This window comes from Amphiura filiformis, chromosome 3 (assembly GCF_039555335.1).
Source record: "Amphiura filiformis chromosome 3, Afil_fr2py, whole genome shotgun sequence".
Lineage (NCBI taxonomy): Eukaryota > Metazoa > Echinodermata > Ophiuroidea > Amphilepidida > Amphiuridae > Amphiura > Amphiura filiformis.
Genome location: NC_092630.1, coordinates 59,816,327 through 59,840,141, shown reverse-complemented (window position 1 = coordinate 59,840,141; position 23,815 = coordinate 59,816,327). Strand labels below are relative to the sequence as shown.

Sequence of the window (23,815 nt, the reverse complement as noted above, 5' to 3'; positions counted from 1 at the left end):
CTCTGATTGGCCAATTACATGATATGTTCACTTTAATCACCAATCAGAATGGAGCTTTGCAAATAACTCACCCCAATTTTTTTGTGTGGTGAAATTATTCGGCAGATAGTTCTCATGAGGTTATTAAATGATGACAAATAAGTGGCGTAGATTTCTTTTGACATTGGGAGGAGATGGGGTTGGAAAAAATTCTTGAAGTATAATGAATCCAGCACCTTTTGGCGACAGAATAAGTTAATGGTACAAAAACGCGCCTTGTGCATGAAAAATATGCTGTATTGAAGCTAAACTGGTGAAATATGGTGCAAAAGTGGAATAAATTTGTGGGAAGCACAAAAAAAATTGGCACTGTGGGAGCTAAAATGGCCAAATATGAGGTTAATTTGGTCAGAAACCTTTATGCAGGCATCAACATGGGGAGGAGGGGGGGGTGATTGTATGGACAATCCCCCCTGGCAAAATATTGGGGAGGGGGATTTATCACCCATCCCCCTGGGATCTACGCCTATGCCATCTCTTATCAAATCAATTTTAATTTTTTCCCTTCTAATATTATCGCCTAACTGAACAGGCTATATGGTACACATGCTGTTTGTTATATTCTATTAAAATTGGACTTCCAATCCAGAGATATGACTATTTCTAGGCTGCAGAATGCAATACAACAGAAATTCAGCAATTTTTTGACTGTATATCCTCAAAATCAATAGACGGACAAACAACTCATTTCGCATGACCAACTCTAGATAAACCAATATGACCCAGCCTTTATTTAAAATTAGCTTTTATTCAGAAGAATCTAATCTCTAGTCAGTTTCATTGTATACCAAAATCACTATCAGATTTATGATGCTTAAAATAAACTTGAATCACCCACAAAATGTAGGGCATGTTTTGATCCAGGTGTTCACAAGATCAAAGCTACTGATAATTAATTTTGTTTTCACTTCTTGACTTGTCATTGTGTACTCTTCATACCAATATGCATTCACAATGGAACTTGATGTAGGAATTGATTAAGGTCAGCAGTTAAGGGGGTACTACACCCCTGGTCAATTTTGTGCCTATTTTTTGCATTTTTCTCAAAAACTATAACACATTGGTGACAAGTAAGATATGTATATTATAGGGGCAAGGACTACAACTACTGCACTGAATATTCAGCAACTCAAAGCAAGTAGTTGTTGATTTATTAATCAAATACTGGTTTTCCCTCATTTTTGACTGTAACTCCACAACTGTTGTCTGTGCTGAAATAAAATTTCCAGTACAATAGTTGTAGTCCTTGCCCCTACAATATACATATCTTACTTCTCCCATGTGCGCTATAATTTTTGAGAAAAAGGGAAAAATAGGCTTAACATTGGGCAGGGGTGTAGTACCCCCTTAAGGTATAAATTCATCAATTTCATCATCTTAATCACAAGCTTATATTCTAAAATTGCATTGAATTTCCTTCCTTCACAAAAGTGTCATTTAGTCCCTGACTTCTGTAATGATCAAAGGTCTTCAACCTTTCTTGTGGCATGATATGCTACAAAAACTGACACTCCTTAGCATGCAAAGCTTTTTCTTGCCAAGCCAATACTATTAGTTATTAGGTGAAGTAGAGGTATGGTACGGAAAATTATCATCATACTGGGTGAAGATGACACTGGACGCACAATAATTTCTGTTTTTAAGCATTTTAATTGTTGCCAAAACCAAAAAACGTAAATAAATGTGATGACTGTTCAGCTTGCATTTTAAACGTCTGGTTTACGCGAATTGCCTTTATAAGCGTACCTCGCTGTATACGTGCATCGTGCTTGCATTACGCTCTCACTGACTAGATTTAAAGTGTAAATACGCACTCACTGACTCAGGGTGTCGATTTCAAATGGAGTTACAGATCGGGAAACGTGAGGCAGTTATTTGTGATTCTTTCATAGTACAATCATAGTAACATTGCTTTTAGCACAGAAAAAAAATCATTTTATCTTTATAAAGACCAGTAAAACCAGCAATTTTGATGGGATTTCCTGTATACTGTAGCTTTGCAGGGTAAGGAATAAAGAAAATTTGCAAAATGATATTGATTGATTCACAATGTTCCTCCTTCAATTATCCTCCTGTTTGATGTATTAATGCAACATGTGACATGAGTAAGCATTCCTTACAAAGCATATATATTTTTACTTCACCGCATGATTATAAAGCAAATGATCATAATCAGCTAGAGCATTAAACATGCTTAAACAATTTGGTAAGAAATAACAGCAATACATCAAAGTCACACAGCATAATGGTATCTAATATAGTATCTAATCAGAGGAAATTAATAAAAATGTTAACAACATTGAATTGAATGTTATTCCATGAGCCAACTAATACAAATTCTACAAGGTAAAGGACTTTCTCTCCCAACATCTTGTAGAAAAGGAATTTCTCTCCCAACATGTGTACATGGAGTAACCATGGAGACTGAATTTAACTGTGATATTGTGTGTTAAGAAACAAATACTCCCTCCTTCCCTCCATAAATGTACAAGAAATTAGAGCATTTTTAATCTAAGAAATAAAGGGTAATGCAGTATCCTTCACACCCAAATAATGTGTCTGAGGCAGTAAAAATGAAAATAATGTGCCTCACCCACTTTTTAAACACTGTTACTGCCAAAGGACATAATGGGTGTAAAGGATAATGCTACACCCTTTCTATTCTATTACCACAAAATAGTGCAAATTAAAGAGAAAATGTGGACATCCATATCAAAACGATTCACTTGTCGGCTGCTACATGTGTCTCATTTCACATTAGCTAGGAATAAATACCAGACTCATCTCAAGTGGAGCTCACTTCAAATCATCCCCAAGTCACATGGTTAAAGAATGTTCTCTGTATTCCTAAACTATGGTGGAGCGCGTATGTGCAATTGACACTGAATAATGCATATGCGTGACCAAGCGTACTGCTTTGCATAGAATGTGTTATGGTGCTCAACCCATTTATTGCGAATAAAGGGCTCCCACATGATGTGTTTTATATTTCTGGGAATATTTTCTGGGAATATATTTATGGAAATACAATTCGTTATTAACAATGTCATATCATTTAGGTAGCTTCATATGCTGGAAATTTAGTAAATTTATAGATGCTATTGTGTGCTTATCAAACCACACATTTATTCCAAGGACATTTTAAATTACGTATCATTCTCATCTATACATATTGTCCTCAAAAATGTAGTGATGGACATTCATGAGCGTGTGGGGTGCGTGTTTGTTTGTGTGTGTACGCGTTTGTTTTCAAAGACAAACGTGGCTCCAACTTCGTAGGTGTAATACCAGGTCCATGGTTTACGAGGGGGTATCAAAAAGTTTTAGAAATCGCCCAGAAGTGAAAGAGCTATATCAATGAAATTTTGTCAGTGCAATCACTGGTCCTTATGTACACTATGGTGCAAAAATGGTCTCATAAGTATGTTTACTTTTTTTGACAGGAGCTAGATGTCACTACCTGCCTATGTAACCACATAACCAGCAAAATGGAGAAAATTGAGGCATGCAGCATGATTAAGTTCCATTTTAAGGGTTACAGTGCCCAGAAAATCTGTGATGAAATAAAAATTCCTTTTCCAAAAAGTGACAGTGACATATCACAATCACCACCGAAGATAACTTTCATTTCATCATCAATTTTCTAGGCACTGCAACCCTTCAAAAGCAGGATCTTAATAATGTTGCTTGCCTCAATTTTCTCAATCTTGCAGTTTATGCACAGTAACTGGGGCAGCAGGTTATTGGCATCTAGTGCCACCTGTAAAAAAAGTAAACATACTTATGAGACCATTTTTGGACCATAATGTACATAAAGACAAGTGATTGCACTGACAAAATTTCATTGATATAGCTCTTTCACTTCTGGGCAATTTCTAAAACTTTTTGATACCCCCTCGTATATCTTAGTCTTACCACAAAAGTCTATGCTTTCAAGAGCGAAATGTCAGTGCATAGAGGTTCACGGTATGCTGTTAACTGTGTAATAACTGCACAGTACAATCGGTGGCATAGCCAGGAAATTCTGGCTTCAATTGATGTTTTTGTCTAAATACAGAGGTACTGATAAAATTGTGACTGGCATAATGGAGCAAAGTTATCGATCTAGCTTGAACTAACTACATGGGGGTAGATACTTAATAGTTTACTTGAATAGTTCAATATCTAAAACTTTTGAAATGTTTTAGCTTAGGTATTAGGTTACAGGAAAAAAGAAAAACATTCAAGATTATCTATTAGGTCTCAGAAAGAAGGTGTTAAAGATTAAAGGCACACTAGATGACTTACAATCTTTGATGGAAGACAAATTAGTACTCATAACAACATTCTCTGATGAGGTGGATTTGACCAAGCTGCCTGTACTAGCTGCAACATCTGACAAGAAACAAAATATACAACAAATTGGAGCAAATGGTTAGTAAGGGATGACTGACTGACTGACTGGCTGGCACTACTTGATTAGAACTACATCAAATCTGTGATGTATTCAAGCAAAACTACAACAAATTTGTGATGTAATCAAGCAAACTTACTTGAATACTAAATTCATTACACTATTGCAGGAAATTTCTATTTCACGCTCTTCACAGATAACTTCAGAACAGTAAATTTCAAAGTGTTCGAAAATATTTTACACCTTTAGGATCTGATGTATAGATTGAAACAACTAAATTACCACATAACTATTCAGAATTGTCAAAAGTGTGGAAAATAAGAAAGTGTCTTTTATATTTTTACTTTTCCTTGTTAACATAAGAGAATTTAAATACTTTTATAGACTCTGAGAAAAAAACGCACACTAGAAATATAAGACATTTCTTTTGGCAGTATTCTAAAATTGATTTTAACGTCAAATAGCTCGTCTTGCTTGATCACATCACAATTTATTGCATTGACAGGATTAATCGCTTCCAATTGCATTTGTCTACTACTAATACTATATACACACTCTCTTGATTGAAATGGGGCATTTAATTTAAGGAGAACCTTTAGTAGGCATACAATAATGTGGACAACAGCAATTACTAGGAGTCAATTAGTTAATTGTGTCTAAAAAATAAAATATTTTGCTAATGAAATAAATGAGAAAGGCAATGACACATTTTTTTTTCTATCACAATTTATCAGATTGAAAGATAAAACTGGCAAATATGTTAATCCACCACCCACCAAAATTTATACATTTCAAAAGCAATCAAGATATTCAATAGTGTAACAGTCATAATGATACTTAATTCCAATGCAAAAACTGGTTTTGTTGCCATTGGTAACTAGCAATAAAGAAATATTTTACTGCTTAATTTCAATCCTGTCTGAGATGATAATAATGGTTCAGCTGCATTTCATGGCAACAAGAATTTGTAATTACTGAAATGTATATAATTAGTTTATTTTAGTAGAGCGGTTTATTTTGTTAATATTATGTACTTTATTAGATGATATTTGAACTTGTTTTTTCACATCATTAGAGCTGTTCACAAAGTGTTAACAAAAGCATATATTGACAAATAACAAATGTACTATTTAAAGTAACTGTATAAATAAGCACAAATATACTGTTGTACATTGCATTATAATATGTGTAATAGATATGTTTTGTGGCATGTAAAAGCAACTTATCGCCTTACCTCAAATATGCAAATATTTTATATTTAAGGATTAATAGTGAAGAAGCATTTATATAATTAATATCTTACTCCTAAACATATACATAATTTAGAAGACTGTATGTGTGGGGTATAGTGCCTTGAGCACGCTTAATTGAGTGGATATGTGCCTTCTTGTTGTTGCTGTTATTGTGATCATTATTATTATTATTATATGAACCCTTCACATAGACTTGAATGAGATGAACAGTAAATACAACCAAAACATATTGAAAATATAATACAATAAGTGGTGCATGCCTAATTCAATGCTTTTGAGTTGCCACTATCAAGACACCACTTGCCAGGTTTTTATGACAAGAATTGTGTTCATTGTTTGCTGCATTTTTTAGTGTTTTTCTTTTATCACTAAATTTATCTTTTTCTAAAAGACACTTGTGATTCAAAATATTAACTGCTTCATCATTTGTATACTCTGCAAAATTCAACACGCAAGTTGTTCACATAAAGCCTACAAAACGGAAACAAGAAATTGGCCAACTAAACCTTGGTGTGTCTGTCTAGTCTTATGACCATGCAAACTTTTCCAACTGGCTAAACCACATACAAATTTCATGAATGAGCCAGTATTTTCTCAAGATTAACTTTCATACTAAAGAAATACACTTGTTAATATTACACCAGTTCATTACTACACACATATATATTGAACCAGGCTTTCCGACTGCACCACTGTCAGCAGCATCATGACTATAACTCAGTCCCTGCATTTTCAAAGTTGTCATAGAAACTATGCAAGTGAAGTTGTAAATGGTATATTACCATAAAGTATTACCAACTGTTCATGTTGCACATAGATCATCTCTTCAGTTTCCACTATTTATTACTAATTTCCAGGCAGCAATCATGTTATGCTATCAATCTTATTTGCAAAAGGCTTAAAATGAATATATTCAACAGTTTGTCATAATACACTAATACTAACAAATTCATCCAACAAAATAGTACAAATTTAAAAGAGTTTTACTTTCTAATGGCATATGCTTGTTTGACCAAATAACATTTTCAATTTGTAAGGATGTAACTGCATACAAAAATAAATAAGGGGCAATTGCAGAAGAAATTAATAAGTGTAATGATACTTTTTGCACATTTTTACTGATACATAAAATCCACACTGTTTGTTAAGTTGTTTAATAACTGAAGTATTATTCACTCTACAGAATGAGGTTTTTTTCTTCTAAATTTTAGCCAATTTTGGTAAAAGTTAGTGTTCCAAATCTTATTCTCATTGTGTCAAAATTATGACCTACTGCCTCAGAGTGATAACAATATTCCATTCCAAACATGTAACTTCCAAAGTTATATCATCGTTTTACATCCAACAAGTCCAGGGGACAAACTCTTCAAACACTCCTAGAGTCAGCCTTGAAACAAACAGGTAATCAATTAGAAACAGTTCTTTGAAAATCTAGGCTGTTTGGCACATTATTGACAATGATTGAAGATGCAGCCGATACTTGTATTGAGACAGCCAGCAAACACTACAAGTATGCTTCATAGATCTGCGACGTGGGTGGAAATTTTCACAGCAATTTCAACTGACATTTACTGAGTAATCACATCGCATCAAAGTATTATCGGTCACGGAACAGCTGAATATGTTTACACATGGCGTTCTTCAAGATTTCATGTCAAAGAAGTTTGTTACATTGCTGTTTTAATAACCTTCAAGTACATTACATGATGTGCGTCACTGACATTTCATCAATGTGTGACAACAAGTGGGAAATCGGATAGGGACAAATGTGGGGCTAACTATGAAGTATCATGTTCCTGTCAAATCCTGTTAAAAATATCTTTGTAAGTTTGCATCAATGTTTATAAAAATAACAACTAGAACATCCATCCAAATTGATAGCAATGAGTAACCTGCAATCATGGTGCAAATTTGTTGCCACATCTTCATTCACCAGAGCTAAGTGTGTCATTATACCACACAATCTTTGCACAATAGTTGAAAATGCACAATCAGCATACACACTCTCTCCCCTTCCCTCCATTTCAGAATTTTTCAATGTCGGCAGACAAATGTAGAAATAGCGATGCTGCTGTCCATATTAACATATTTTCAATAACGGAGTGTGGAATATGTTGGTAAATGTACGCTTTGGTGTAGCAATCAATTTCATTTTCAATTTCATCAATCATTTTTTGCCAGGATTGTCGCTTTGGAGACACACAAAAATGTTGCACTAGACTGTAAGCATCACCATCTATGTCTGTGAATGTGATCATGACTGGTCACTTAACCCTCATCTTACTGAAATAAAGGGCACAATCACCTAGGGATGAAATCAAAACTCAACCACCGGTTGACCTGGTGGTTACCGGCAGTTGAACCATGTTCATTGTTTAAAACAATAGAAGCTAGCTCCAACCAGATGGAACCGCCCTTCACCTCCAGCTTTTTCATCATGCACAGGCACATTAAAACACTGAATAACCAACCAGATGATGGCATCACCACCATACTTATGCTTAATAACGTCAGTTGTAATTATCTTTAGTGCTACCATTAAAAAGTAGGCCTGCTACAAAGTAATTGTTCATGCTTTGCTGCTTTTGGCCATCTTCACTTGTTCTTAAAATCACAAATTGAGTTTTCATACATGTTTAGCCCTAAGCGTAAAATAAAACATTAGCGTGTATTTATTTGTATGGTAGTTGCGTTAAGCATGAAGATTTCCATTTTTGCATAGCTTATTTTCGACACAAAATATGAACGGTTACTTTTAGTAGATGGCAACATTACCACGATCCAATGCAAGCTATTTTCGGTAGATAATAACATTGCAGAAAACCTTTAGCCTATAGCAACAATCTTATCAATGACATTCATAATTAGCTAGCAACATTACCACTGGCTGAATGATACAAATCTATATTACCAGTCAAATTAAAGCTATCTTCAGAAGATAGCAGCATTACTAACTGGTATGAATTATGTAAGCCAAATCTATATTACCTGAATTTAAGCTATCTTCAGTAGATAGCAGCATTACCACTAAGTATGAATTATGTAAATAGTAGAAAGCCAAATCTGTATTCTATCTTCGGTAGATAGCAACATTATCACTAACTGATATGAATTATAATCTTAAGATGAAAGCCAAATCTATATTACCTGCATTTAAGCTTTCTTTGGTAGATGGCAGCATTATCACTAACTGATATGAATTATAATCTGAAGTAAGTCAAATAATACATTACTTGAATTTAAGCTATCTAAGTAGATAGCAGCATTAACACCAACCGATATAAATTATATCTGAAGAAGAAAGCTGAATTTATATTACCTGTATTTAAGCTAACTTCAGTAGATAGCAGCACCACTAACAGTATGAATTATGAAAGTATTGGAAAGCCAAATAAATATTACCTGAATTTAAGCTACCTTCAGTAGATAGCAGCATTACTACTAACATGAATTATAATCATAAGTAGAAAGCCAAATCTATATCACCTGAACTAAAGCTTTCCTCAGCAGGTAGCAGCATTAACACCAACTGATATAAATTATATCGTAAGTAGAAAGCTGAAAAATAGTACCTGAATGTAAGCTATCTTCAGTAGATAGCAGCATTAACACTAACTGATATGAATTATGTATATGATATGAATTATAATCTTACATAGAAAGTCGAAACTATATCACCTAAATTTAAGCTATCTGCAGTAGATTAAACTGATGCATGTCACATTTAGTAAAAAGAAAACAATAGACCTCTGGTAAGGCAACCGTTACTAATAGTTTCACGGAATACCCTCACTTACGATCATTGGGTATACCGATCATCAGTAGATGGCAACATAACAACTGAAAGGAATTATATCTAAAGTAGACAGAAGTATCACCATGACCTGAATTTAATTAGCTATCTTCTGAAGATAGCAGCCAAGCAGTACCCTAAACAATATCTATCAAATAGATAGCTGACAGAACTAATGTTGTGTGAACAGGGGTGGCTAATAACACTAATTTGCACAAACTTTTTGCATTTGAATATAGACCAAACAGCTTTCATACTGTGTCAATCTGACAATATCTGTATGCATGTGACTTCTCATCTAATCATTCTTAATTTAATAATAGTGCTATTCAGCTATTCATTCTCACTGTAATTTCATTTCTACTTGTTCCATTTTTCCTCCCATTGTGTACTTTCATCTTCCCTTGTGGTGTCTCACAATGTCCATTGGATTTGCTTCTTTTTGAAAACATAAAAAAAAGAATCCATAACCTAATCAAAACAGAAATTAGCCCACCATTGCATGTGCCTGGCCAACTAAGTGTCTGTGAATAAAGCACAGAGGCCATGCCAGAAACCATCCCTTGACTGATAAGTAAATTAGCAATGGTCACTTCCTTTGGGAGTACAATTTTACTCATTGTTATCAATCTTTTGTGCGATACTCTATTCACTGGAAAATGTTTGATATCAAATTATTTTTCCCTTTTCACATTTCTCATTTCTATCTGTCCATTCATAGTGTACTATCACCATTTGGTCTTTTATTACATAGTATCCACAGAGCCAAACACCTTGTGTACATAAAAGTGTGCCAATTTTGGTTTCCCTCTTGATATAAAGTACAATGCTTAAACTAAATGAAGTACATTAGTAAGGGAATGATATAAGCCCTTTCATGTAACCTTTGAGCAAGCATCTGAAAATTTGAAGCAGCAATTGGGTATATATTGGTGATTGCGGTTGTAAAATACTTCGCCAAAATAAAAGTAGGGCTACCAAACTGTTACTAATAGAGAGTGCCTATGTTTTAGATTAGCTAGCTGCCATCTTGGACAGAAGCCGTAACTCCACTTCACATTTTCTAAAATGGACACACCTGTAATTATTTATATTCATAGTACAGCTCATATCAACAATTTTAGGTCATGCAACAAGCTCAATTGAATATAGAGTGGAAGGTGCGAATCATGTTACAAACACATGTACAGTAAGTTCTGCTTGGGTATACGAGGGGTATCAAAAAGTTTTAGAAATCGCCCAGAAGTGAAAGAGCTATATCAATGAAATTTTGTCAGTGCAATCACTGGTCCTTATGCACACTATGATGCAAAAATGGTCTCATAAGAATGTTTACTTTTTTTTACAGGCGCTAGATGTCAGTACCTGCCTATGTAATCGCATAACCAGCAAAATGGAGAAAATTGAGGCATGTAGCATGATAAAGTTCCATTTAAGGGTTACATTGCCCACAAAATCTGTGATGAAATAAAAATTCATTTTCCAAAAAGCAACAGTGACAATATCACAATCACCACCGAAGATAACTTTCATTTCATCATCGATTTTCTAGGCACTGCAACCCTTCAAATGCAGGATCTTAATAATGCTGCTTGCCTCAATTTTCTCAATCTTGCAGTTTTATGCGCAGTAACTGGGGCAGCGGGTTATTAGCATCTAGCGTCGCCTGTAAAAAAAGTAAACATTCTTATGAGACCATTTTTGCACCATAGTGTACATTAAGGACCAGTGATTGCACATATAAAATTTCATTGATATAGCTCTTTCACTTCTGGCCAATTTCTAAAACTTTTTGATACCCCCTCGTACACATACACTCTCTACTACACAGGCACTATAATCTCATTGAGGGAAGAAAAAAGTCTGTAAAAAAGCCAGAAAAACCACTGGGGAGGGCGTAATTGTTGGAACGCACTTTTCGGTGTAGATTAATTGTGCAGCTCGGATGATGTTACAATTAGATTAGATTTCAGTGCGTTCTGAAAGGCGTTTTCCAACGATTACACACACCCCAACCCTCAAAGGCATTTGAAAATACGGGTGGCCATATTGTTCATTTTGAGTTAACAACACATGAAGGACGATCAATACAAATTCTTCCAGTCTGTATGAATTTACTCCCGCACTTATCATTTGTCTCACTCTACAATACGGATACGCTTCTTTCATTCAACCATAGGCACATTTAAAAGCATTGTCAAGTATCAATGCTTTGAAATAATTAGGAACAATTCAATTTCTATGACTGATTCATAAAAAATGGGTGGTATATGTCAAAATTTAATACTTTTCCCATGAATCATCTTCCACATTAAAAATAAATGTAATGACGCTGAAAGGCATTGGAAGTGACAATCGTAAATAGCATTAATGGCTGGCGCTCTATGCAGGAATTGCTTTCTTTAAAAAAAAATTAAATTCAGAATCATATTTCTAGACTTAGAAATGAAGGTGGAAGAAGGAAGGAAGAAAAAAGATGAAATAAGAAAGAAAGGCAGAAGAAGGAAGGATGGAACAATCAGCAATTACAAAACCTAATAAATAACAAATGATTGGATCAAAACAGTTACATCAGTTTACAAAAATAAAAATGCTGTCATTACTTTACTGTTACAATAAATTTGGGTTATTACTACAAGATATCCAAATAAAAATATTAAATAATAAATCAGCAATCACTACAAAATAGAATTAAAATAATCAATCGCTGCAAAATTTCTGATAGCAATTTTGAATCAGGTGTGTCTACTGCCTGAATAAAATTGTTGGGAGTTATGTCAATATTGTGGTTCAGAGCCCTTGAGTACACATGTATAAAAGCCAGGAGATTAAAGTACTTGGTTTTTCTATGTATATGAATATAATTTAATTAAAAAATTGTTTTGCATCTGCAAGTGCATCTAACTTTTTGGACTTTTTCCACTGCCTCTAGTCTAAAAATAAAAATAAATAATGAATACTATTTCTGCAAATACCACAGAGTATTATTCTGGCAAATACTGTAGCCACCAATGCACTTTGTTAATTTCAGCATTGGAATTAGAAAACTACCTGTCTTACTTAGATCTGAACAATTTACAATTTCAATTGACATTTACTGAGATGAGACGATGATGATTACAGTATTAACAGTCATATGAAAGTCGTAAGCTTGGATTCAATTCAACTTAAATCTAACATTGCCACTGATTGGTCAATTACATTGCTGATTGGTCCAATCGATAATGAAAACTTCTTTTTGGCCAATCAGGGTTAAAAAGATGGATCTGTTCATTTCTTCAATATCATCACAGAATTACTTCAAATAAAGTACAAATCCTGAAGCAACTAAAAGATAATATTAGATTGTGTATTGTTCACCAAGTTTCTTTAAAATCCAATTAAACATGAAATTTTATGAAAATACAAGACCTTCACTGATACAAATCAAGGGCATGTACTATTCATCATTCTTTTCATATGTTGTGTGTTCATTATACATCATCTGGATTACTTCCGAGTGCTTCTTTGTTTTTCTGATTTCTTGTTTAACCTGTGTCAATCATTCAATGCATGATGCCCAGGGTATGGTGTACAGACAGACAGGCATTACCCTGATCGGAACTGACTGCAAGATCTCCGTCGTTGTGCTATTTCATTTAAAATCCACACTCCCCTGTGGAAGATTTTGGAAATATCTTTCACAGAGGGAGCATGAATTTTCAGATGGAATAACACATTAGCAGCTCCATTTGAAACTCACTCTCATTCAGTGGAAGATTCAGGTTGAATCTTTCTCAGAGGGTATAATGAAATTCAAATGGAGCTGCTTAATGTGTTCATTCTATTTGAAATTTATAATTCCCCTGTGGAAGATATTTCTTGAATCTTCCACAGGTGGAGTTTAGATTTCAAATGGAATTGCCCATTCACTGTATCTGCCCCACAGTGCAGTAATGGAGAGAGCAGAATAAATTTTTGATATTCACCTCCATTGGGAATTGAACCACTTGCACCAGAGTCAAAAGACCTTAACCGATGGGCCACACTGCATAGTGCAAACTATGCTTTTCCCCCTTCTAATGATTGTTTGATAGGTTCACTTGGATGCAAAATATTTTACACTCAACATTGATCAACTCCCAATGCTAAGTTTTTAACCAGATTTCATGACCAAAAAGCTTACCAAATTTCTTCTTAACCTTATCAGCAAACTTACATCCACACAGACGCACATTTTTAAAGCCTCAATAGGAAGCCTGTTTCAGATTACTTTGATCAACTTCAAAACAGTATACCTACATGTGCTTCTTTTGAGTACAAACAGCATGACACACTGGATTTCTCTTCCTAACCCCATGCTCCGCAAGAAATACAAGTAACTTGTAGATCCCTCATGTCTCATGTAAGGCTTCATACGTAGACACACAGAACTGGACGAACCACCGCTGTATCCACTGTATCCATTGCTACCTTTCAAGCTCATCGTCCTCTCATCGTCGAGGAGAGACAGTGAGAGAGGTAACATTCACTGCACAGAAAACTGTGGCAACTCTGTAGTCATTGCTATGCTATTTTACTCACTTCCTGACCCATGTAACATTATGACAAAACAAGATATTAATCCAATGTGGTTAGATGACATTCTGAAACTGTATATTCACAACAAGAGAAATCCCTTTTCACTCTGTTAAATAAACAAGCTTTCTTATGATCAATACGAAATTCAAATCACAGATGTTCCTTCAAGTTGCTGGCATCAGAAGTATTTCCATCGAAATGATGATTAATACACATGGTGGGAGAAATTGGTGGGAATATCTAAAACAAAGTATTTCCAAATGACTGTCTATATTGCCTTCAATTCAAACCATATTCAACAAATGATCACCTATCCTCATTCGTGTGCAAAGCAAAATCAGATGTTGACTTAGTGAGCAGTGACAATAAAACTATCCATATCCAGTGAAAGGATATACCGTCGTGTTAATAATATCACACATTATTCCAACAATATTTTTTTCCAAGCCTGGTGTATACCAATAACACAGTCATCCACTTGAGATTGTGAAATGAGAATTAACAACGAAACCTAAGTAGACACGTATGAGCCATGACTATGGCATCATAACAATACACTATTCTGTTTTCCATCGATACACGGAGGAAGCATATCACCACTTATTGGCATATAGCATCTCACCAAGTGTGGTGTGGACTTAACCATTGTTTTATAGGGGAGGAATGATCAGCCTTTGGTATAAACCTACACAGATTATATTTTATTCATAAATATCCATAGAAGCTGTACTCCTAATAACTGACACTAGATTTAATAAATTTTTCTCAATTTGATGATTAAAAAAATTGCCTATTGCTGTAATTATTCAAATGTTGGAAAAGTCATCAATATTACTTGTGATTATTTTACAAACCAGTGAGTAAATAATTTGGTAATAACAATTTTTTTCAGCCCTGCCTGGGACTGACGCTGGCCACCCGGCACCAAAAAAATAAAAAATAAAAATCACTCGCGTTCACTAAAAAGATTGTGGCCCAAGCCAGCGCATTAACTGGAGCCTGGCACTCAATTTGGGATAGTTACAACCCTGTATTTATGTACTCATTACTTAGTGACACTGAGTTATCATTTATTTTGCTATAATAACATCGTACAATTGCTATCGATTCTATAACTAGAATTACGCGGTTCATAATTAAGGTGCCCCCACACACTAAAAATTGACTATTGCTGCAATAAGCAAATGTTCTAAAAGTCATTGATTTTACTTTTAATTATTTTACAAACCACTAAGCAAATTATTAGGTAATTAACTTTTTTGCTACTTGATTTTCATCGTTATGACAACTCATTACCTAGTGAAACTGAGCAATTATCAGAACTGCTATAGATGCTAATGAATGGAATAGTTAAAATGATTGATGTTACAATAGGTATGAAATCGATGGTGCTCCGATAGGGATTTAGAGGTTATTGACTAGATATTCAAATAGCAATTACTAGTACCAATGCAATGCACTTGCAATTTTACCCTTTTATTTTGAAGAGCAATGCGCGACCCTGAAAGGGAATGCATTGAGATGGAAAAAATAAATGAAACTGCAAGTGCGTCAATACTTTGAACGCCACTTGTAAATTTGGTAGTGTATGTCCATTGCGGGAAAAAGTGGCGAATTTGGGAAGCTCCTTGTACATAATAAAATTTTACAATCAACCCAAGAATAACAAATAAAAGTGAAGCCTTTTTTCCAATAAAATCTTTTTCAAGAATATTTTCAACCCCTCATGATTTCTTACACAAAAGTTCATCGTTTTTGTTGAAAAGGAACTTATGTAATCTCATTGCAATACTGTCATTTTCCGACTATGTATAAACATTTGGGGAAACCCCCATTGAAGTGAGAGAGTACAAATCATTCAATAATCAATGGCAAAGCCCATAGCATATCACTTTTTATTATCTTATAGTTTTCAGCAGAAAAAACTTTAGCAGTCTGCCAATTTGGCGCAGTTTATGGCGTATACGTAAGTGTGGTTCTGATTGGCTGATTGAATCACGTCATCATCGCATCAGCACCTCATTCGCTGGTCAAGCTGTGTAGCAACGCATGACCTAGTTCTTTTTCCGCGATAGTCAGACAGAGCAGACGAACACCGCTGAAGTAATTTGCTGAATGGTATGGTAATTTAATATCCACAAATCGTGTCAAAGATTTATAACCTTTTTACAAATCATCTCCATATCAGGGGTTAATTTTTTTGATAAAGTGGTCTGTTTAGGCATACCACACCCAATTCCCTGGTTTCAATGAGGAAGGTTGATAAAATGACCATAAATGGAAGGAAGAAATTTCCGAGGATGTGGTTGGTGGTAAGGGAGGCAGGCTTCTTAGCCACTATCATACAAAAACAATTTCAGTTTCATGAAAACATTTTTGTTCAATTTGGTTATAAATTCTATTCATATCATTTGCATCGTACAGCATTTATACCCAGCGATGAGTTCAAATATTTCCATCCCCTTCCTTAGCAACGAAAGCCATATTCCCAAGCTCTATTTATTAATTATCTTAATTGAAAATACTCACAGATACCAACCAACAGAGGGCAGTCAGCTGAAGGGTCTTTTTAAAATCCACAGACAATTTCAGATTAGTGAAATTACCAATCACCTAACAAATTGAAGACAGCTCAATGCTGGTATCCCTTGTTATCTCACCCTGGGATTTTTACAAGATACTGAATAACCTAAGTTAGTGACAGCTATCCTAACACTTAGCCTCTTTGTAGGCTTTTTTGTTGTTGTTATTATTTAAAACGCACATACAAAAACCTGCAAAAATCCTGTGTAGTAATTAGCTTGTTTTTATTTATTTTTAAGGGGTGGGGTATGAACGTTTGGACAGTATTTTTTGTGAGACATGTGAGCACATCAGACATATCGAAGCTTCTCCTAGTCCCTCATCAATCACTATTGATGACGAGGTGTGTACAAGTGTTAATGATATTGCTAATGGTTTTAATAAGTACTTTACAGGTGTTGCTGCTAAACTTGTTGATAGCAATGGTACTATTTGTAATGATGAATCTGTTTATGTTGAAGATAAACCAACTGGCGATTGCTCTAAACCCGCACTTGATTTACCATCTATTTCAAGTGAATTTATTTGTAGAGAAATTGACCTCATGAGTGAGAAAAAGGCCACTGGTCTTGATGACATTGGTAGCAAAATTTTAAAATTGGCCAAACCTGCTATTTTGAGCAGCCTTGTGTACATTATGAATTTGTCTTTGAGAACAGGTGTGTTTCCGATTTATGGAAAGAAGCTAAAGTAGTTCCTCTTCACAAAGGTGGTGATATGTCAATTAACAACTTCAGGCCAATTGCCATCCTTCCTGTTGTGAGCAAAATCATTGAAAAGGCTGTTCATAAACATTTGTATGATTATTTAAGTGAAAACAAGCTGATTAATGAAAATCAGTCAGGTTTTAGGCCTTTTCATTCTACTGAAACATGTTTGTTAAATATGGTTAATGATTGGACTAATAGTATAAATTCTGGTAAAATAATTGGTGTTTCGTTTATAGATTTGCATAAAGCATTCGACACCGCCAATCACGACATATTGCTCAGTAAACTTAAAAATTTGGGTGCTTCTGCCACTGCACATGAGTGGTTCACTTCATATTTATCGTGCCGCACCCAGAGAGTGTGTTTTAAAGATACTATGTCAAACTCACGCCCTGTTTCAACAGGTGTCCCCCAGGGCAGTATACTAGGTCCATTGTTTTTCCTTATATTTATCAACAGTATGAACAAAGTAATTTCCCATGGTCAAATATCTATGTATGCTGACGACACAACACTCTCCGTCAGTGGTAAAGACCCCCAAGATATATCTGCTAAATTGTCTTCTGATCTTGATTCAATAATGAATTGGTTGAATGTTAATAAATTGTTTTTGAACACTGATAAGACAAATGTTATGTTGATTGGAACTGCGAGTAAGTTAAGGAATGTTAATGAGAAAGATTTTTCTGTATTTGTTAATGGTAAACAACTGGAAAGAGTAAGAAAGGCAAAATGCCTAGGTGTTGTTGTTGATGATCAGTTAAAATGGCATGATCAAGTTAATAGTATTATTCAAAAGGTTTTCTGTAAGATTGGGCTATTAAGACGCCTGAAACCTTTCCTTGAAATTGATACATTAAATGTTATTTTTAAATCGTTTTGTTCAGCCTATATTTGACTATTGCAACATCTCATGGTATGGTCGTTTTAAAGATGACAGTTCCAAACTTAATGTTCTTCATAAACGCTGTGCAAGAGTGATTTTGAGCGTGAACAACTTAACTTCATCTGATTTCATGTTTAGAATTCTTGGTTGGGAACGGCTTCACACTCGTAATGATTATTTTAAAGCACTAATGGTTTATAAATCTCTTAATGGCCTGGCGCCACATTATCTTGCAAAAATGTTTAACCATGTATGTACAACTCACAATGTTAACACACGACAGGCTGCTGCTGGTCAGTTGGCTTTGCCACCTTCAATTCATGGATATGACTTAGAATGTTTTAAATCATCGTTCAGTTACAGTGGTGTAAAATTATGGAACAACATTGAAAATGATATTAGAAACTCAATAAATGTGCAAAGTTTTAAACGGTATTAAAAAAATGTATATTTTCACCAGTTTTAATTAAATAGTGTATAATGTAAATAACATCTTGAAATATATATGTTACTGAGTTATTATGTGTTTTATATGATGTTTTTATGGATCAATGTTCATTTAATAATGGCATGTGAGTTTTAATAATTATTGCAAACTGTACAAATGTATGTGAGATTTATATTCTTTTAATGTATCTTTTAATAATGGCTTGAGTTGTAAATTGTATAATTATATTCTTTGTAATTCTCTATAATTATATTCCTTTTATGTATTTTGCAGGGCCCCGTGTTAGACCAGCTTCGGCTGAATCGGGCTACCCTGGGTAAACATGTTGTAAATAAAAATAAATAAATAAAAATCGAATTGTATTCTGAATACGAAGAATGTCCTTCTGATATCAAATTATTTTGATTTTTTTTTAAATTCACGATATAATACACATTTTATGGCAAATGATTTTGACTTATCGTATTGAAGATATGGATTTTTTTCCCGAAAATACCAAAAAATAGGTCTTTATGGGAAATAGTGTTTGCATTCAGTACAGAAAAAAACAACAGGAATGGAGAGGCACCAAAACTTGCATAAAGTCTGGTGGAAGCAATCCTTAAATCAAGTGCCATAGGCCATATTTTCAATTTGGAGCAACTTAGTTTTGTATTCATCAGAGGGGAAGGTAAAGAGAAAGTGACACCAAGACTTAGATAAAAGTCTAGTAAAATCAATCTTTCCATCATTGCCATAAAAACAATACCTCAGATAAGAGCATCTTAGTGTTTGTATTCAGTAGAGGGCAAGGTAAAGTGGCACCAAGACTTGGATCTTAGTGTTTGTATTCAGTAGAGGGCAAGGTAAAGTGGCACCAAGACTTGGATCTTAGTGTTTGTATTCAGTAGAGGGCAAGGTAAAGTGGCACCAAGACTTGGATCTTAGTGTTTGTATTCAGTAGAGGGCAAGGTAAAGTGGCACCAAGACTTGGATCTATAGTGTTTGTATTCAGTAGAGGGCAAGGTAAAGTGGCACCAAGACTTGGATCTTAGTGTTTGTATTCAGTAGAGGGCAAGGTAAAGTGGCACCAAGACTTGGATCTTAGTGTTTGTATTCAGTAGAGGGCAAGGTAAAGTGGCACCAAGACTTGGATAAAGTCTATTACAAGCAATCTTTCAATCATTACAATAAAGACAATACAATCAAACTCAATGAAACCTATTCTAGTCAACATAATATCAATAAAAGCAGCACGTTGTACACACTTTGACAAATAATCATTTACTGAACAAAAATACTACTTTTTAGCCTTCTCGCTTATCACCATGATGTAAACAATTTCCATCCATTTTTTTATCTTTCAGCTAAGATTCTGTTTGGCAACACTGCTTCATGATTTCTCATTTCTAAATAATATATTTGACGATGGTACTCATTAAATCACGTTTCCAGTGTTCCTCAAGTAACACTGCAGGTTTTATAAAATTCTGTCTAGGAATCACGTTTCCAGTGTTCCTCAAGTAACACTGCAGGTTTTATCAAATTCTGTCTAGGAATTTGGAATAGCTATGAAAGTACTAAACTGTTTACTACGCTATGCTATTCACATATTACATACGGTCTTTTACTGTTAAGAACCTGACATGAAAACATCTTGCATAATGCTAAGTCTGACAATAATACTCTCACAAAGTTATTTTAAGAAAACTGCACTGATACATATGTTCAAAAATAATCATATGATTCCCCTTGTTCCAGAAATGGGTGTGGTTAGAATGATTACATCAAGCACAGAAAATAAAAACAAGCTATTTGAGGTGAACCATTTGAGATTTATTGATAGTCACAGGTAGCAAACCTTGGTAATAGATTCATTCAAACAATACTTATATTAGAATATAACATGAAGTCCACAGCTGGAGGTCTTATGATGTAATATGATGAAGCAAGGAGAGTCCAATGTTGACCATATTTAATTGTCACCTTTGTATAGTACCAATTTATACTTTGACTCAGTGGGCGCAGAGGGGGGGGGATTCTGCAAACCCAGCCTTTTTTATGGGTACATTACTAACATCCATTTAAGCCTCACTGTCTTCAGCTACATCCTATCCTGAAGCTCCCCTCTGATATCAATCAATATGTATCCAGTTCAGTTGATTGCTTTCCACTTCCAATGTCACATTACATCCAATGTCCATTACTCAAAATTGTGCATTGTGATTTATCCAAATGCATTATGTGACGGTACATTATTCTTTATTTCATTTACTTCAATGTCTCTGCCATTACAAATAACAACATACAAAGACGAAAGTAAAATAGCAGATGGGTACCCAAATAATATGAATAAGAATACGAAAAACAATGGAATGTGTGATCATGGTGTGATAGCTGGTTGATCCTTGTCTTACGCACAAATTAATTTAATGGAGAAAATGCAGCAAAATATCTCATAACAATATGCGAGGATAAAATACCTTCTACGATAGACAAGAGTGGGTATGTTGAATCTACAGGGTGGGCCATTAAAAAGTTCACACTTTTTTGATGGCTTATTTCTCAAAAGTGCAAACACATATTGAAATAAGTTGAACATATTTGTAAACCTCTATGTCTGGACTGTCATTGCTGAAAAGGGCATTAACATCCATGGTCTAATTACAAAATGGCGGCCATTTGAAGCAAGGGGGTAAAAAACCACTTTGCACACAGTAAGTCAAATGGAGCGGATGATCACGCGATATATGGTGGTCGCTGGTTCTGGTTCCGGTTCTTGAAATTTCCTCCTCGATGAAAATTCGTTCCTCCTTTGTAAACTGCCGCATTTTGAACAGCAAGAATCACCTCAAAGTACTTACACGGGTATCTCTAACATGAATGACAAGAACGCATAAGGCATTTTAAATTTGAAGTTCCTCCAAAACTAGTGTATTTGTTATGTAAATGAGCATGTCCAATCAGCCTTTTGTGTCAATTTCACAGGTGAATGATTTTCAAACAGTAAACAACTCATACACGCATGAGTCCGATGACCCCGGCAATGACACTGAAGTAAATGCATATAGAGTCATCAAACATTTTTAAAACTTGCTTAAGCCTAAAAACTTAATATGCATGATCATTGTCTATAGTCTTACGTGTGTGCAAAGTGGTTTTTGACTTCTCTGCTTTAAATGGTCGCCATTTTGTAATTAGACCATGGATGTTAATGCCCTTTTCAGCAATGACAGTCCAGACATAGAGGTTTACAAATATGTTCAACTTATTTCAATATGTGTTTTCATTTCTGAGAAATAAGCCATCGAAAAAGTGTGAACTTTTTAATGGCCCACCCTGTATTGCAAAGTATAACGTAAGAAGCAGACCAATCCCAGAATAATATGCCGTAATTGTGTCTGAAACGCAGTTTAAAGCATGACACATATTATGCATAGTATTACACACTGTTACACTCAAATAATGTGCCCACAGCATTAAAAATTGTTTTTACTGCCTCTGACATTTTGGTGTGAAGGATACCACACTAACATTTATTAAGCAGACCCCATAATGGATTCTGTATCTTAATTGCTGTAGTCATACAATGTAAACATTTTAAAGAAAGCACTAATAGTCAGTCTAGCCTGGAAAGATCTCCAAATCAATAGCTATTCATTATCACAAATCATGCTTCGTTAGTCAATGTTCCAATCAGTACATGTTACTAATTAGTTGCTTGGTTACCATCTAACACTTTTAATATTGCATTAAGGTGAATGTAGGATGCTTTTGCAACTTAACATGCAAAATCACTTTACTTAATGAATATCTATTGTGATCAAATTAGTGATTTATTTATTCAGATACACTTACAGCTCTCAAGATACATTTACACACTTTGTAAAGTGATCAGCAAACAACTCGCATTTTGTTAGTTGAGTTCTACCATCAACAAACATGATGGAAATCAAAACAAAGACTGAATTGCATTGCATTTGTTACTTCTTTTCCATTTTGTAGACTCAAACAATTTGGCGCATGTTTTAAGTTAATGTTATGATAGCAAAGGTGGGATTAGTAAACTGAAGGATCAATTCAGCAGTGCAGTGTATAAAATGCTTTTTTTGTTACGGCGACATTATTTTCTGAACATTAATTATTTAATCCATATCAGGCTTTTTAATGGCAACTGCAAAACATAAAATGTCAAGTCAATACCATATTTGAAGGATTTTACCTCAGATAGACTATTTGCAGAGATATTTAAGACGATCAAAATTAGAAAAAAAGACTGAAAATTTCAAAATTTTCAAAAAAGCAGGGACTGTCTTGGAATTTGCAGAAGTGCATTAAATAGTTCTTCTGGCGCCTTCAAGGAGGGCTGTTTAAAGCATTTACAATAGAATGTAAGGAGAGAATGGTCAACTAAGGAGAGCTAAAATCATTCTCTTATATCAGATTTAAGAAGAGCAGTAGTGAGTGATTACTCTAGCTCTCTTCAACACTCCCTGAAATAGCGTGAAATAATGCATTATTTCTACAAAATGACTTCCTGACGTGGCATAAAAAAGGTGACGTGGAAACTCACAATCAACTTCAAATAAAATTACCACCTCTCTTTCTAGGCACTAAGACTCTGGTGTCTCAAAGTGAAAGTCTTAAAGTGATGGATGACACAAGTCACTTGAGACTAGAGAAATAGCAGGAAAGTGATGACAGCTATAATAATGAAGAAAGTGGTCTATTCTGTAATTCACAAGTATGCCAGGTTACTCCTGTGGAAGTAACTAGGGTGAAGATTAATATGCGTACAACTGTGACTGATGGATATAGTTGTCAATCAAGAACAACAAGTTTCTTAGGCTGAAATTGTTAAATCAAAATTTTAGCACAACAACATTTTACTGTTTAAAAATGTTCACCTGTCTTCAGTAGATAGCAATGAATAATAAGGATTGCCATCGCAGTTTAATATTATAAACTAAAACAGTGCGCCTGTGAGCATGGGTTTGTTGACTTAATGTTAACATTGCAAGCACCAGTTTCTTCAGTCTCAATATATATTCATTGGAGCATGGTGATGTTGCTGTAATCAGGTCTACAGCATCAAGGTCTACTACTTTCAGCAATCATTGATAAAGGGATGTAAGAAATAGTTTAGATTAAACATTGATCAGTGTGAGCAG

At 34.6% G+C, this 23,815-nt stretch overlaps 1 protein-coding gene across 1 annotated transcript in view; it reads right to left on the bottom strand.

The window, feature by feature from the left end:
• The window catches only part of LOC140147372 (partitioning defective 3 homolog), a 138,211-nt gene that overhangs the window by 22,703 nt on the left and 91,693 nt on the right, over positions 1–23,815 (bottom strand). The window contains exon 19 of the mRNA XM_072169149.1: positions 4,327–4,413. Within this exon, the coding sequence (XP_072025250.1) occupies positions 4,327–4,413 (87 nt within the window). The remainder of the gene's footprint in view (positions 1–4,326; positions 4,414–23,815) is intronic.